Here is a 13,292-nt window from a genome sequence, read left to right on the forward strand (position 1 = left end):
ACTGTGTAACAAACTAGATCTATTAATATAGTAGAGCAACGTAAAGTAATTTAGATGCCCGTCCAGTAGAGTATATGTGTGTGAGTAACTAATTGCGATTTGCCTAGGTATCGATACAGCACGTATAATGCTATATGTATTAATCACGCTGCCATGTTTTAAACTCATATAGTTTAAAAAGGCCTTGTAATCTCATAATACGTTACGCCCGCCACTAGCCCGTTGCATTCCTGAGAAATCTCTCATTAGGTAGTCAGTCATGTAGCAATTTCCAGCCCGATACTACGCCATTTGATTCCACCATGTCGCTTCTGTATTTGTTGTTTGCCCTGTGCCAGACCAATGAGCCCAACGCTTATTCTCATCTGGTCCACGGCAAGAACTGTACCACAATTGCTATTATTATTCCCTTAGAAATATCATCACTGCACAGTCTAACGTCATTTAGCCATACAAAGTAAGTACATAATCAACTGTGTGCTGTGCGAGAGTAAGAACAAATGAGAATGAAATATTTGCCGTAGATGCGCTGGGTATAATACATTAAATCACATGGCTGACATGTTGAGTCCTTAACAAAATGCATCCTCTTTCCCAATCCCGTCGCTCGTGGGTATAATCAAGACTCTCGTCAAAGGCCAAAAATGCATGTTCCGCAATCATCCATCCGTTACTCAAAACAAATTTCCTGCCGTACGCCTCTCCAATTACTTATATTGTTCAGACCTCTGACCCCCGTCCTCTACCAGGCATAGAATAGGGAAACGGGTGCGCCTCTTCCCCCGAACCCACGCTGCTGGCCAACGTTGTAGGCGTATCTCGGCCTCCTTGGTTTCGTCCGGCAGAGATGGTAATTGCGTTATGCCAATTGTTCGGTGTCACGAGCCTGCTGTCGTCGCCTTGTTCGCGCTCGCTCCGCGACAGTGCCGAAAATTGGATTCCATCGACGAAGACCTTGTCTTCCCTCGCCTCGTTGTTCCGCCACGGCGGGCTCAGCTGCTGCTTCCAGGATACGGACCCGCGACTACCGCTACCACTTTTTGACTTCGAGTTGTCCGTCTGCGGGCTGTGTTTTGAATCGTCATGGAACGACTTCAAGCCCGAGTTTGGCGACTTCCCATAGGCTCCGTAAGCCCCCGTAGCCCTTCTCACAAGGGAGCCGTCGAAGACTCTAGGCCAGATGCGAACGAGAATCATGCGCAGCGTCGGCATGCACGCACAAATGATACCGATTGTGATCTCGACCGTCGAGTAGAGACAAACGCCGAAGTAGTCCCAGGTCAGATTCGACGAGCCGCGAAACTGAATCAAGGACGATAGGCGGACAACACTGATAACGGTGACAAAGGTTCCTACGCAGAACATGAGGCCCACGCCCACCTTCTTCTTCCAATGCAGGTTGAGAGACTTGAGTTGCGACATAGGGACCGCGAGCATCCACAAGTCCATCGTGATACTGACGGCCGCGTTAGCCCAGGCGATGGCACTCTGGTCGGCACATTGGCCCTCGGCAGTACCCTTCCAGGCGGTCCAGTTCGCACTGATGGGAGTGCACTGGAAGATACCGACCAGGATGAACGAGACGCCGAACAAAACATCGAATATAATGGTTGCCCAGAGAAGCCGTTTCATGCCCTTGGATGGAAAGATGCGCAGGTAGAAGAACAGAATCGACAGCTTCAGCAAGAAGACTTCAGAGAAGTAACAGATGGTGATGGCATAGAAGCCCTTGGCGAATCCCTCGATCTGTTCCGGGGTCAAGGTCCAGATGTCCTTGCCCAACCCATTACGCGTGAGCAGGTGGACGTTGATAACAGCGGAGGGGACACAGTTGAGCAGTGCCAGCAAGATGAACCAGTCGTCGAGGCCAAGCTCCACCGTCGTGCAGAGCTTCTTGTAGCATAACCTGATGAGGACGAGGACGCATGCGATGGCCATGAGCGTGCAGGAGATGACGTTGTACTCGAACCGTTTGTCTCGTATCGGTGCTCCGCACATGGTCTGGGTGGCATTCTTGGCGACTATTTCCGTTGAGTCAGTTGGACGAGCTGGTTCCGAGGCACCGAAAATGTTGACAAGACGTACCCAGGGACTGCTCCACGGTGCAGCTGGTTGCGATGCATATTTCAGCATGAGACACAAAAGCGGCATTTGTGCATTGGCATCGGGTATCGGTCATCCCACATGGCGAAGCCTCGGTGGCTTTTAGGAGGCATGCCTTCTGTAAAAGGGGTCAGCAGGGGGGGCAGCCCTAGGGAAGTCATGGCGATATACGTACTGCGCATGGTGCTAACGTGGCAAGCAGCTTTGCCTGCTGTGCTTGAGCAGAGTCTTGCGCAGTAGCGAGACCAATGAAGGCCAAGCAGCAGACCAAGAGAGAGATAGAAGAACCTCATGCTGTATATGGTTCTCACAGGCGCATCCTAATAATACTATGCAGAGTTGTTATCTGGTCGGAGCAGCAGGCACCCTCTCTCTGCGTGGGTAAAGGTAAGTCGACTTGGGGGGAAGACAAGGAAGAGAGACGACTGGCCACCAAGAACCCGGAGACCAAAGTGCACCCCGTCGAGAAGAAGGCCTAAAAGGTGCCCGTCATTCTGGCTTTAAAAGATCCGATCAACGTGGAATAAGAGGGTCTCATACCAGTCCGCCCACATGGCATGCGGGCAACGGGCAGCGGCGGGCATGCGGCAGGGTGTTTGGAGTATGTACACCCGGTCAACCAACAGTTCTGCGGTCCATTCTCCACCTCAAACTGCCGTGAGCCTCCTCCAGCTCCTTGTATCTACTGCTCCCATGTCGTACCCGGTATGGGCAGCTCGAGCGGACCTGGTAATGTACCTTATTAATTACCCTCGGTAGTGTAGGTATCTGATAACTGGCGTAAGGTAGGTGGAGACGGCTATGAGCGAGTGTTGAGTGGAGCCGGCACTCAGCAAGCCAGGGGACATCGTAGCTTGTCCTAGTCCTCTAGCCAATGTCAATCGCCCACACGGCAATAGTGTTGAATCGGATGCTGATTCGCCTGAGTGGCTATTCAGGTCAGGAACCAGGCTCATTAGCATGCCCACAGACCTGCACGCCAGTGACTGATTATAGGTTAGGAGGTCAATGGTTCGCAGGATCTTCCACGCTTTAATGTATCATACTACTACATATGGCGCTTCTGCGACTGACTCTACCCAACCGGCAGTTGATTCGCACAGCGCCGGCTTTCATGGACGGCACTGGACTCGAGCAGTCTGTCGAGTCATGTTCGCGCCCAAGGTTCGTTCGCCTTGACAGGTTGCCCAAGCCGCGTGCCATCCGGAGACATTGGTCAGGAGTTTAATTCGACCTTCCTTTCCCTAAAGATTTCGCAGGAGTGCGTACGCCCCTTGTCGTTTCACATTCCCACCTCTTCAACGATGCTACCCCAGGAACGGATATTTCTGAAAGGAATCTCGGTTATGATAGCACGTGACTTAAGTCAGCATGAGACAGGCGATGAGAGAGACGAAAAGCCTCCCCAAATGGGCAAGGAGAAAATGCGAGAGCGCCATCCGATGATCCGCCCTCGCATAATGCCTGCATTAGATGCACGGTCGATCTTTCAGATGTAACCCGCAAAACGTGCAAGGAAAGCATTCCGCCGATCTCCAGGCTTGTAGGTGGGCCGCTACCTCCACCGGCGACAGGGCCTTGGCACCAGAAGGACCCATCCCTGATGTGCTAAAAGGGGTTTTCTTTCCATTTCGCCCTTCCAATACGCCAAAGAATTTTTACCTTCTCTTATGCAGGTGCTCTAATTAGTAAGTGGGTGCTATGCATTTGATCTCTAGTCATGAATTGCGAAATAGCATCCAATAGTTTGTCGCCTACGTGCTGCTTGGCTTTCGCAGTAGCCCAAGAGAACCGATGACCGTGCTAGGTTCAGCTCTCGAGCTCTCGAGCTCTCGAGCCCTCAAGCCATCAAGCCATCAAGCAGCTGGCAGCTGACGCCGTTGGATTCAAGGAATGTGCATCAGCGTTATGCACCTAATGGAAGCCAACAAAACAGTTGAAATTTGCAGAGCCGCCAACCTAGTCGCAATCACTGGGAAGGCAAACGCAACGACATTCCTTCCACTGCCGCAAGCAGTTCTGTCGCGAATGCACAATTCTGACGGTTGGGGGATTTGCGGAAAGGATTCCTTCCCTGCCCCCTTTTCGCATGCAATTGTCCCTGGCACCTGGCATGCTATGATCCGAAGTCGCCAAACCCCTGCTTCAAGACCACCCCGTCGGCGTCGATTAGCGAGAGGAGAAAATTCCCATTCCCCGCCTCTGCTCCATTATTATCATCATCATCCACCATCATTGCTGGGGACGAGGAACAAACGCACACAGACCTCTTCACATCAAAATGTCGCGATTCCCTTCTGAGCAGTGATCGGCAACGTCATCCTAAATTCTGCTTGGACCCTATTTCCGCACTGTTCCGCTTCGGATTCGATACATGCCCATACAGAACCGCTCGCTCCTATCACATGGAATTTTTTGAAACAGAAAGGCATCGCAGTGTCCGTCTCTTCGAGGAGTCACGCGTCCAGTCGAATAAGCACGATGATGCATGCTCTTCATAGGGATCGTCTGCCACTCTCAGTCAGCCTTTGAGCCGAAATTGAGGCCAGCCTCCTAGTTGTATGCATGGAATAAGTAGATCATCCTGTCGGGCATGGCGAGAATGGGCAACGTAAGCGACAGTGACATAAACATGCAGGAGCATCACGAACTTCCATATCACATCATCTGGCTGCTATATGCGTAGTGCCATGTTACCGCACCAATCTTCGGGTTACATGGAGTGTGACGACTGCGACCGTGTATGAAATTGTATATCCGCAAACGTTACAATACGAGGCTGCCTCAATGCCTCGATGCTGCCGACGAGAGCGTGAGATTCCAGAAAGGGAGGATATACCCCACCATCTGACGTCTAAACGATTTCCCACACCCCTTCCCCCCACTGCGACTAATTGCTGCCCTGTGTTTAGCAGTGAAGCATCCACCTCAACTAAGCGAGACGTTCTATTATGACTTCTTATCGTCGTGCTTTTCGAGACGAAAAGCGTAGCCACATGGTCAGATGCAGAACAATGAAGCGAATTTAGAACCATTCGGTATCTGCTTCGGCCACAATTAGCCTTCGAGTCCAAAAACCAACTATGCTACCTACAGCGCCAGAAGTCTTGATTCACCAAACGGCCCTGCGGCCCGTATACCAGAACGAATGCCCCGCGAAGCGGACTGCATATGTTTCAGGCTTGGCCCTGCTGCGTTCTGCATCTGGATGATGAACATGTTCATCTCAATTGACCGTTGAGACGTGAAACGGCCCAGCTAAAACCCAGCCCTATACCACGGAACCTACGAAACAAGATCAGCATTGGTCTCTCTGGTTGCCATGTGCGGTGACGACCCAACATGGGACCACTCTCGTTGTCTCGAACGAACACATTACTGTTTCCGTCAGAGTGCAAGGTTCTCAAGCAGCGCAGGGGACTAAACATATCGTGGGAATTTCTATCCTTGCCAGCTCGCTAGCTTACCGGACCGTGCTGACCCGGCAATGTAGGGTCGCAGTGGATGTCACGGCAGCATCCGAAGGGCGCTTTCCATTCGCGTGGCAGTCCCTCTCCCGGCACCGGAAAGCTGTCAAATTTCCGGCTTACTATTGCCGGACGGCAAAGTCATCCGATCTCACTCCTTCTAGCAGAGACCACATAATTAGTGATTGGCCTGCCTGGATGAAAGCTACATCATCCGTCTGGTGAACTTCACAGCCTCCTTTTCACATCACATCAGACAGATTCGTAGATCCATAGTACAAAACCAGTTAAAGCCTAGGCCGGGCGGCAGCATCTGGAACGATTTTACATTGATGGGCTGCCGTTCAAGTATTGGAGGCATTCGCCTAGGTGAAACAATAGACGTAAGTAAAAATGGCAATACTATAACGCTCCTGTATAGGAAAGCTGAATCCTAGAATTAACTAAGAATATACGAGAAGTTCTCTCCTTCTCTATCACCGGTCGTAGTACACACCTAGGTATGACAGGATACTCTAGCTCAGACTCTCGTTTCCTTTCGCCACTACCTGCACCCAACCTAAGCGACAAGAACCCTAACTTGTTTCTCGATCTTCTCCATCGGACGCCTCACTCAGCCTACAAGACCAGCATCAGCATGCGTCTCATCAAACCTCTTCTTAAGAAGATTATTGGGAAATAGAGGAAGGCCATGTTTATTCGCAAGAGTATGTGGTTAGGTAGACCGAATAATCAAGATGGGGCTCTTGTCAAGTTACCAGATTATGCGATGGATGGTGACGACGTTCTGCCGTGCCTCCCAACTGTCTGGTGTTCAAGTTAACAGGCAGATATCGCCACTTCCTAATGTGGCTGCATGGACACGCATCATCGTCCTTTCCCACGACACAACGTCCGTATGTAGACATTATCATCCAAATCTAGCACTCGCGGTACAGGTTAAGGCACAAATTTCAGGTGATGTCCCTACCTGCCGTGCCCAGTAGCTCAGCTAGATTGGACTTGACTGCAATATCGCATATATCTTCGGCTAACAAGAGAAACTTAGCACAATCCAATACGACTGGAACCATCAGTATGAGCCTCTTACAGGCAGTCCCGCAACCCAATTACTTCCAAGTCCCAATCTGAACCTGCCTACGCTCTGCTCTGATCCCTTATTTACCACTCAAAGCAGCCTCTCCACCATTTTCATGGCTTTCGCAAGGAGTGTGGACGTAGCCGTAAGACAGATTATACAATCCATACGGTTAATCTCACCAAATGTTGGCAGCTGCCTCGGTCCAGCACACAATGATCCGTCACTCCTCGTCGGGATAGAATCGCCTGGCAATTGGCCCATAAAAGCTCGAAAACTCCGCATTGCGCTTGATCCCATCCGTACCATAGATTGATGATAGCTTCCTGTCCAACTTGATCTTAAAAGGGAACGAAACTTTCTCTCTCTCCCCTCCTGGTGACGCATACGCCTGCATATAAAAGGGCTACTCCATTCCCTCCGCCTCCCCCTTTCTTCGTCTGCCTCACAAGAGTACTCTCACCATTCATCCGACTCGGGCGGAAGACAACAGTCAGGCTGCGTTGCATATTCTCCCCAATTAATATTTCCGAAACAGCTTTCCTTTCGAATACTGCTGGCTCGTGGGTCTTACAAACCTATTTGGTCATTCTATGGATCCATACCATAGAATGTATAACTCTATCCCTCTTAAACACCAAATTTCACAAACCTTAGCAAAAAAAGGTGTCTCGCCCCGAACTCGGACGTAATTATGTTCATAGATCCCCCCTCGGATTGTTGAATAATTGCAACCACCAGTTCTTCATGTTGACTCGTGGTGATCGTCCACAGCACATTTCACCCCCAGGACTAAATATCGCACCCCTAAGAGTATCACGTTAGTTACATCGTTAGCCTTGGTGCCTTCTCTTCGGTTTGATTCTCTACTCTGAGCCATCTGTCTAGTAGAAGGCAAGATACGGCACTGTGACCCACGAACTGCAAGCCAAGAGGGGTTTTGTTGAAAACTGTGCTTCTTTCCTTCCGCGTCTATAGCAAACTCTCGTACTGGAATCTCGGCTGCCTCATGTTCATCCTCGACCTTCCAGAACATACCGGCAGCTGTAGTATTGATCCGGCGGAGTATTAATACTGCGAAGGATATAAACTCTATTTCCTCAAACATATAAAGGAGACCTTTTTTCTCACTTCCATTTCCAATCCATTCTGGGGGGGCGCCCTCACGATGCCAGTATGTCGTGTCTAAGCGACGGGCTGATGAGGGCTGGAGCTGGCGCTTTCGCCTTTGGGGGGGGAGGGGGGGGGGGGAGGCCTGCTCGAACTGCTGCTATGTCCAACAGCCTAATCTCTTCGCCGTCGTGGGCGGGGCTGGTTGAGCTCTGACGATCTCGTGCTAGGACACGACTCCTGGGGTTGTGGGGGGACGCCCTCGCATCCTTAGGAGTCACCGGTCCTGGCCTGCGAGACCGTCAGAGTTCCCAGCCTCCGAATGTGTAATTTGTATCTCGCCCACTGCAGTGTCATGTTCTGTGACTTGTCTTCCATTCTCGTGATGTAGCTGTCCGCCATTGTGTCCGCCATTGTGTCCGCCATTGTGTCCGCCATTCTGTCCTCCGTTCTGTCCTCCGTTCTGTCCTCCGTTCTGTTCTCCATTCTGTTCTCTATTTCCATTGTTGTGATGTTTCTATTTATTATCCATTTTTTAATGTAGTCTCGCCTGCTATAGTACCATACAGTGACTTGTTTCCATCCTTGTGATGTATCCGTCTTCTCTTTTGTTATAGGGTGTTGACTGTACATGTATTCAGTCGTGTGTCTGGTAGCTGTGGTTCTTCCTTGTGCTACAGATAGTTCTATCGTGTTATATTGTACGATGTCGTAGAGTATAATATCTTGGTGTATTGCGTCGTGGTGTATGGGCGCAGTGTGCCATGGTCTTCCTTGTCTCGTGATGTGTATCGTGATGTGGTGTAGGTGGTATATTATGCCGTAACATAGTGATCTTCATCCTGTACATAGTGTTTTTCATGCTGTGGTGCCTTGTTTACGGTTTCAATATATCTTTGCCTTGCAATGTTACCTTGCGATTGTTTGTAGTCTGCTGGCCGTTAAGTACCTAGCGTCTCTTATGTTGGGACTTGTGCTCGCTGTCTTTGTATATTGTAAGTGTTCTTGACGATTTCCTATGGTGTTTGTCCCTATATTGAATGTCTGCATCTCATACCTCCCAGTTCATGAGGCCATCCCAGCCTCTATCCCGCCATCCATCAAGCTGCACTAGTTCGCCTAGCCCATTATAGATGTTGCCAGTTACCTATGCATCTGCTTTTTATTCAACTTTCCGTCACTAAGGGTGTTGTCTTTCTCTTATCCCCGTGTCCGTGTTCCCAGTCCATGCCACGCCCAATCCCGCTTGAGGCTATTCCCATGCACGATTTTATCTTCCGTGCCCACTTCACATCCGCGTCCACAACACTGAATAAGCATTCTTCGTTCAGCAGACTGAGCTTGCTCGTGAAGTATCCTTGTTGCTTTCCATTTACTATACAGCCAATAGTTTTCTTAAATTTCGCTTTAATACTTAAGACGGCCTGGTAGAGACCACCAGCACTTTATCAACATTAGAGCAATTCCAACACGCACCTGAAACTGTACATTTCAATTGCAGGATGTGTTTTGCTTCGCTTATTTTGATTCACTCCTCTTTCTTTCTATCCTATCTCATTGTTTCACATCAAGTCATCTATTTTCCCTTTTCGTCAGCCTCCCGTCTCTTTTTCTTCGAAGATACGTATCATCGAACTTCCAAGTTGCACCCTCTCCGACACCTAATGCCACTTCACTAGGGCAAGAGCCAAATGGCTGTAACGACATCAGCGGCATCAAGACCAACTGGATACCCGGGCTCACTACCTAGTTGCAACTAAGATGATCTCTGTCGCCGGAAATCACACGGGAGGAGGTAGTACGGCAGTGCATAGCGCTATTCACCAACGAGGTCTGTCCGATATTCATTCCCCTTCTCCTTGGAAATCACCACAGGTATTTTGAAAAAAAGATTGATTGCGACTAGAAGGTATCTAAGCTGCATATCGCCAAGGCATTAGGCAGCACGCCAAGCAAATAAAGGGTCGAGGGCACTATCGTGGCTGGTGATCATGACAGCATGATACATGCAGTTGAGCCACGACTGAAGTCAAGAACTCAGCAACCTCTTTCCCGAGGCGCGTGATGTAATGATTTGCGCTCAATAGGCTATTGTATATATATATTCAAGTCACTACTAGATTGCATTAGTAGGTATATAGCCCATATATACTAAATATTGTGTGATACTCGGTGAGCTTGCCGCCTGATATTCTAATATAATTTTTGTACATTAATAGGGCGTATGGCGCATAGCCTTCGACTTCAAAATGGATGCCAAGAATTCGGGAGACATTTCGTTGCAGCCAACATGTCACATGGCAGGCACACAGATGGTTGCAAAAGTAGCGAGTGCAACACCGACGAGATACAGTGGCAAACAAGAGCATCAACGGGTTGAACGGATATCCAGTGTCATCTATTGATCGCGTAGTCATCTAAGCTACTACCTCATCTCCCGAAGAGATGGTGGTTTTGGTATAGTATCAGTGGTGCAAACAAGACCGTAGTTGACGTGGCTCGGTTGAATGTTTCACCACTCATACCCAGGGAGATGCTTTGAAGAATGCAGACCCAACCTGTTATGTACTCCCACTGTCCGGGACGTAGCCAAATGAGGACGTTCCAAATCACTTGGCCACTCCTGCTGTCATACGCGTTAATCAAATAGTTCATCTCTCTTTGCTCCATCCGTCCATGCATGAAGTGAATATAACCGGAACGCCGGGAGCTTTCAGGGATCGAGAGTACCGCTTTCTCAATCACGCCCCATATGCCCAACCCCGCAATAAAAAGAGAAAAAAAAAACTCCAGAAAGTTGAAATATGTATGATGCTGCGCCTCGGACCAGAAGACGTTCCACTTTGCGCCATGGAGTTTTCCCGACGTGTCCTCCAAAATAAACCCGAAAACGCATGTGATATATGTGGACTTGACAAAGGAGATAATAGGTAAAGGTTGAGAAGGTAGGTTCGAGGTGATAAGAATACAATTGCGCCAATGCGCAGCTAAAAGGCGGGTGGAAGTATGTGGAAAAAGTGTCAGTGGGCTTAACACCAGGGAGAAATAAAAAAAGCCATCGAGGGATTGGGACCAGAGATAAAATAAAATTCATTAGAAGTCTCTCTGGGGGTTCCTAGGATCTTCGAATTGCGGATTCCGTCTCCCGTTCTCGCCGCGGGCCGCGACCCATTCGGCATTGCCGCTATGCCGCCCTGGTTGCTCTGCGGGCAACTTCTGGTCTTCGTTAGTGGCGACCGAGGAACTTCGAGCCGCTGGCGGCGGTGGTGCCAATTGGGGTGAGTTGGGAACCATGTTCGTTACTGCTTGGGCAATTGAGGTGATGACATAGCCGCGGAGTTCGCGGTCCTCCCTTGAGTCCTCCTTCTCGAGTTGGAATCGCTTGTCCTTGTTCATGTTGGCCCGTCGTATATTCTTGATCTCTTGCATAATGTAGAGCATGACCTCCTCGGGGCATCGATTTCGGGGCGCTGCGTGCTCGCTCTTGCGCACGTATCGTCGGGTCACATCGGTGGCTCCGTCGATGCTGAAAGCGACGCAGTACGACATTTGTTTGCCCCAGCCATCAGTGTATAATCGTGGGTTATCCCAAGCTTCCTCACAGGCATCGACGTGTATCCATCGCTGCTTGTGTTCGGAATAGACCTCGGTCCAGACGTGATCCTCGGCGTTCCATACCCAGCGCACACGGCCACCTACGGCTCGACAGAGCATGCTAAAGCAGTTGGCCCACTCGCCACATCGACCGCGGCGTGTCTGTAGTAGCCGCCACACGTCGCTGTACCGAGGAAAGCGTTCGAAGGCTCTGCAAGCTCCGTTGGAACACTCGTAAAGCTCAACGCGAGTGGCACCACAGGCGCTCTCGTCGGGCGTTGGTTGTGTCATACCCCGGGCGATTGTCGGCGACATGCAGACAGGGCACGCCGGGTTGTTGACCCAAGTAAAGAAAGATCGCTTGAACCATCGGAGCAATGCGCGGACTACGCAGTCCTGGTAGCCCCATTCCGCCTTGCGCCCGTCGCCCATGCTTTCGGCTTGAGCTTGAAAGACCTGGCACTCTTCTTCAGCCTCACCATAAATTCTGTCCAAGGGAATCGTCTGCAACGCCTCATCTAAAAGACCAGGGTTTTCGTATTTTGTCGGTGTTGCAGATAAAGAAATCATGAGATTGCGAAGTTTTTGAGAGCTACGATCATGCGGCGAGGGCGCTGTCGGAACTTTGGGATGATTTCGCAACGACGAATAGGAGGGCGGAGTGCCAGGGCCTTGGGCTTGGACTGGGCTATGAGACGTTGTAGGCCGCCCTTCATTGGTGTTAAAGGGGGTTCTCAGGTGAGAAGAAGACACACTTTCCCGTAGGTTTGGGGAGTCTGCATGTAATCGGTCCGATCGTGTCTGCTCAATGTCGTTGACTCGCCTCGTCCGCATGAGCTGTTCGAATTGAGAAGTGAGACCTCGAGCCCATTCGTCGCCATAATCGCCCCGACCGTTGCCGGGAGTATTACTTCGATCTTCCATGCTGGTGATGTGAATATCGATACAAAGAGTATCGGTGTTTAATTGGGGGTCGTCGGCCTGGCGCCTGCTTTAAGATATTGCTTGCGGATGAGAATCGTGCCGCCGTCGAAAATTGGTTAATAAAGATGTTGATGCTCTAGCTGGGAGGGAGCCCTGTCAATTGATTTGTATTAAACAGGTTGAGCTGATCGTCGCAGGCCCGATTGCCACCACGCAGTTCCGCAACAATTACTGGAGCCGATTGAACCGAGCGGGCAGGGGACAGACACGGTCCAAAACCAAGACAGGGCCTGCATACACCAAATACGTGGTTGGCGAAGCAGTTTTTGATTAAGCCCGGTAGGTTGGATAGGCGGCAGCAAGCAAAGTCGACTCTGCAGGCTATAGTGGCCCGGCCCGTCGTTCGTTATCGGGTTATCGTCGCATTCGTCCTGTTGTTCAAGCGGTAATCAATCTAGCCGGAGTGTCGATGATTAAGGACGTTTATCGAGTCCGTGGGGGGTCACCGTCAATTACCACGTCGAATCGCGATTGGGAATTCGCTGGCAGACTGGGTAGGTTGATTAAATGGAAGTCTGGCGCGAGTGGTAGGTGGTTGCGATGGTGAGGTAGTAAAAGAGGAAGAAGGAGAAGTGTGTGTGTGTGTGTGTGTGTCGGCCATCCGACGACAACAAGACAGGGTCCCGGTGGATGGATGGATGGGATGGGGACAGGAAAGCACAGAGAAGGGTGTGTGGTGTTGAAAACGGGGGTACAGCCTGGGTTTCAGGGAGGGAAATCGGATAGTAGTAGGGACAAAAAGGGCCCAAGGCAGAGAGAGTGCCAAGTGGGATGGATGGGTGGGGTGGGGCTCTTGGCAATCTTCAATTCAACAGTGAAATGGTCCGGTAAAGGTCGAGCACAACGACAAGGCGTACATGCAAAAGTTCAAAATAAGAGATAGATACATAAACCGATAGGGGTGCAGAGAGAACCAGACCCGACACGACACGACACCCGACACATGCACGGCTTGC

General features: G+C 50.3%; 2 protein-coding genes across 2 annotated transcripts; both read right to left on the minus strand.

Moving 5' to 3' along the window:
- Positions 1-720: 720 nt before the first annotated feature.
- On the minus strand, positions 721-1,998 carry PG994_009084 (uncharacterized protein; the record flags this gene model as incomplete). The annotated part of the gene is made up of 1 exon (XM_066860493.1): positions 721-1,998. One exon carries the CDS (start codon positions 1,996-1,998, stop codon positions 721-723), a length of 1,278 nt encoding a protein of 425 aa, XP_066714082.1.
- Positions 1,999-10,851: 8,853 nt separating this feature from the next.
- PG994_009085 (uncharacterized protein) lies at positions 10,852-12,276 on the minus strand (the record flags this gene model as incomplete). Its single annotated transcript, XM_066860494.1, has 1 exon — positions 10,852-12,276. One exon carries the CDS (start codon positions 12,274-12,276, stop codon positions 10,852-10,854), a length of 1,425 nt encoding a protein of 474 aa, XP_066714083.1.
- Positions 12,277-13,292: the final 1,016 nt, after the last annotated feature.

This window comes from Apiospora phragmitis, assembly GCF_038363925.1.
Source record: "Apiospora phragmitis strain CBS 135458 chromosome Unknown utg000008l:1.0-3514335.0:1.0-3519231.0, whole genome shotgun sequence".
NCBI classification, from domain to species: domain Eukaryota; kingdom Fungi; phylum Ascomycota; class Sordariomycetes; order Amphisphaeriales; family Apiosporaceae; genus Apiospora; species Apiospora phragmitis.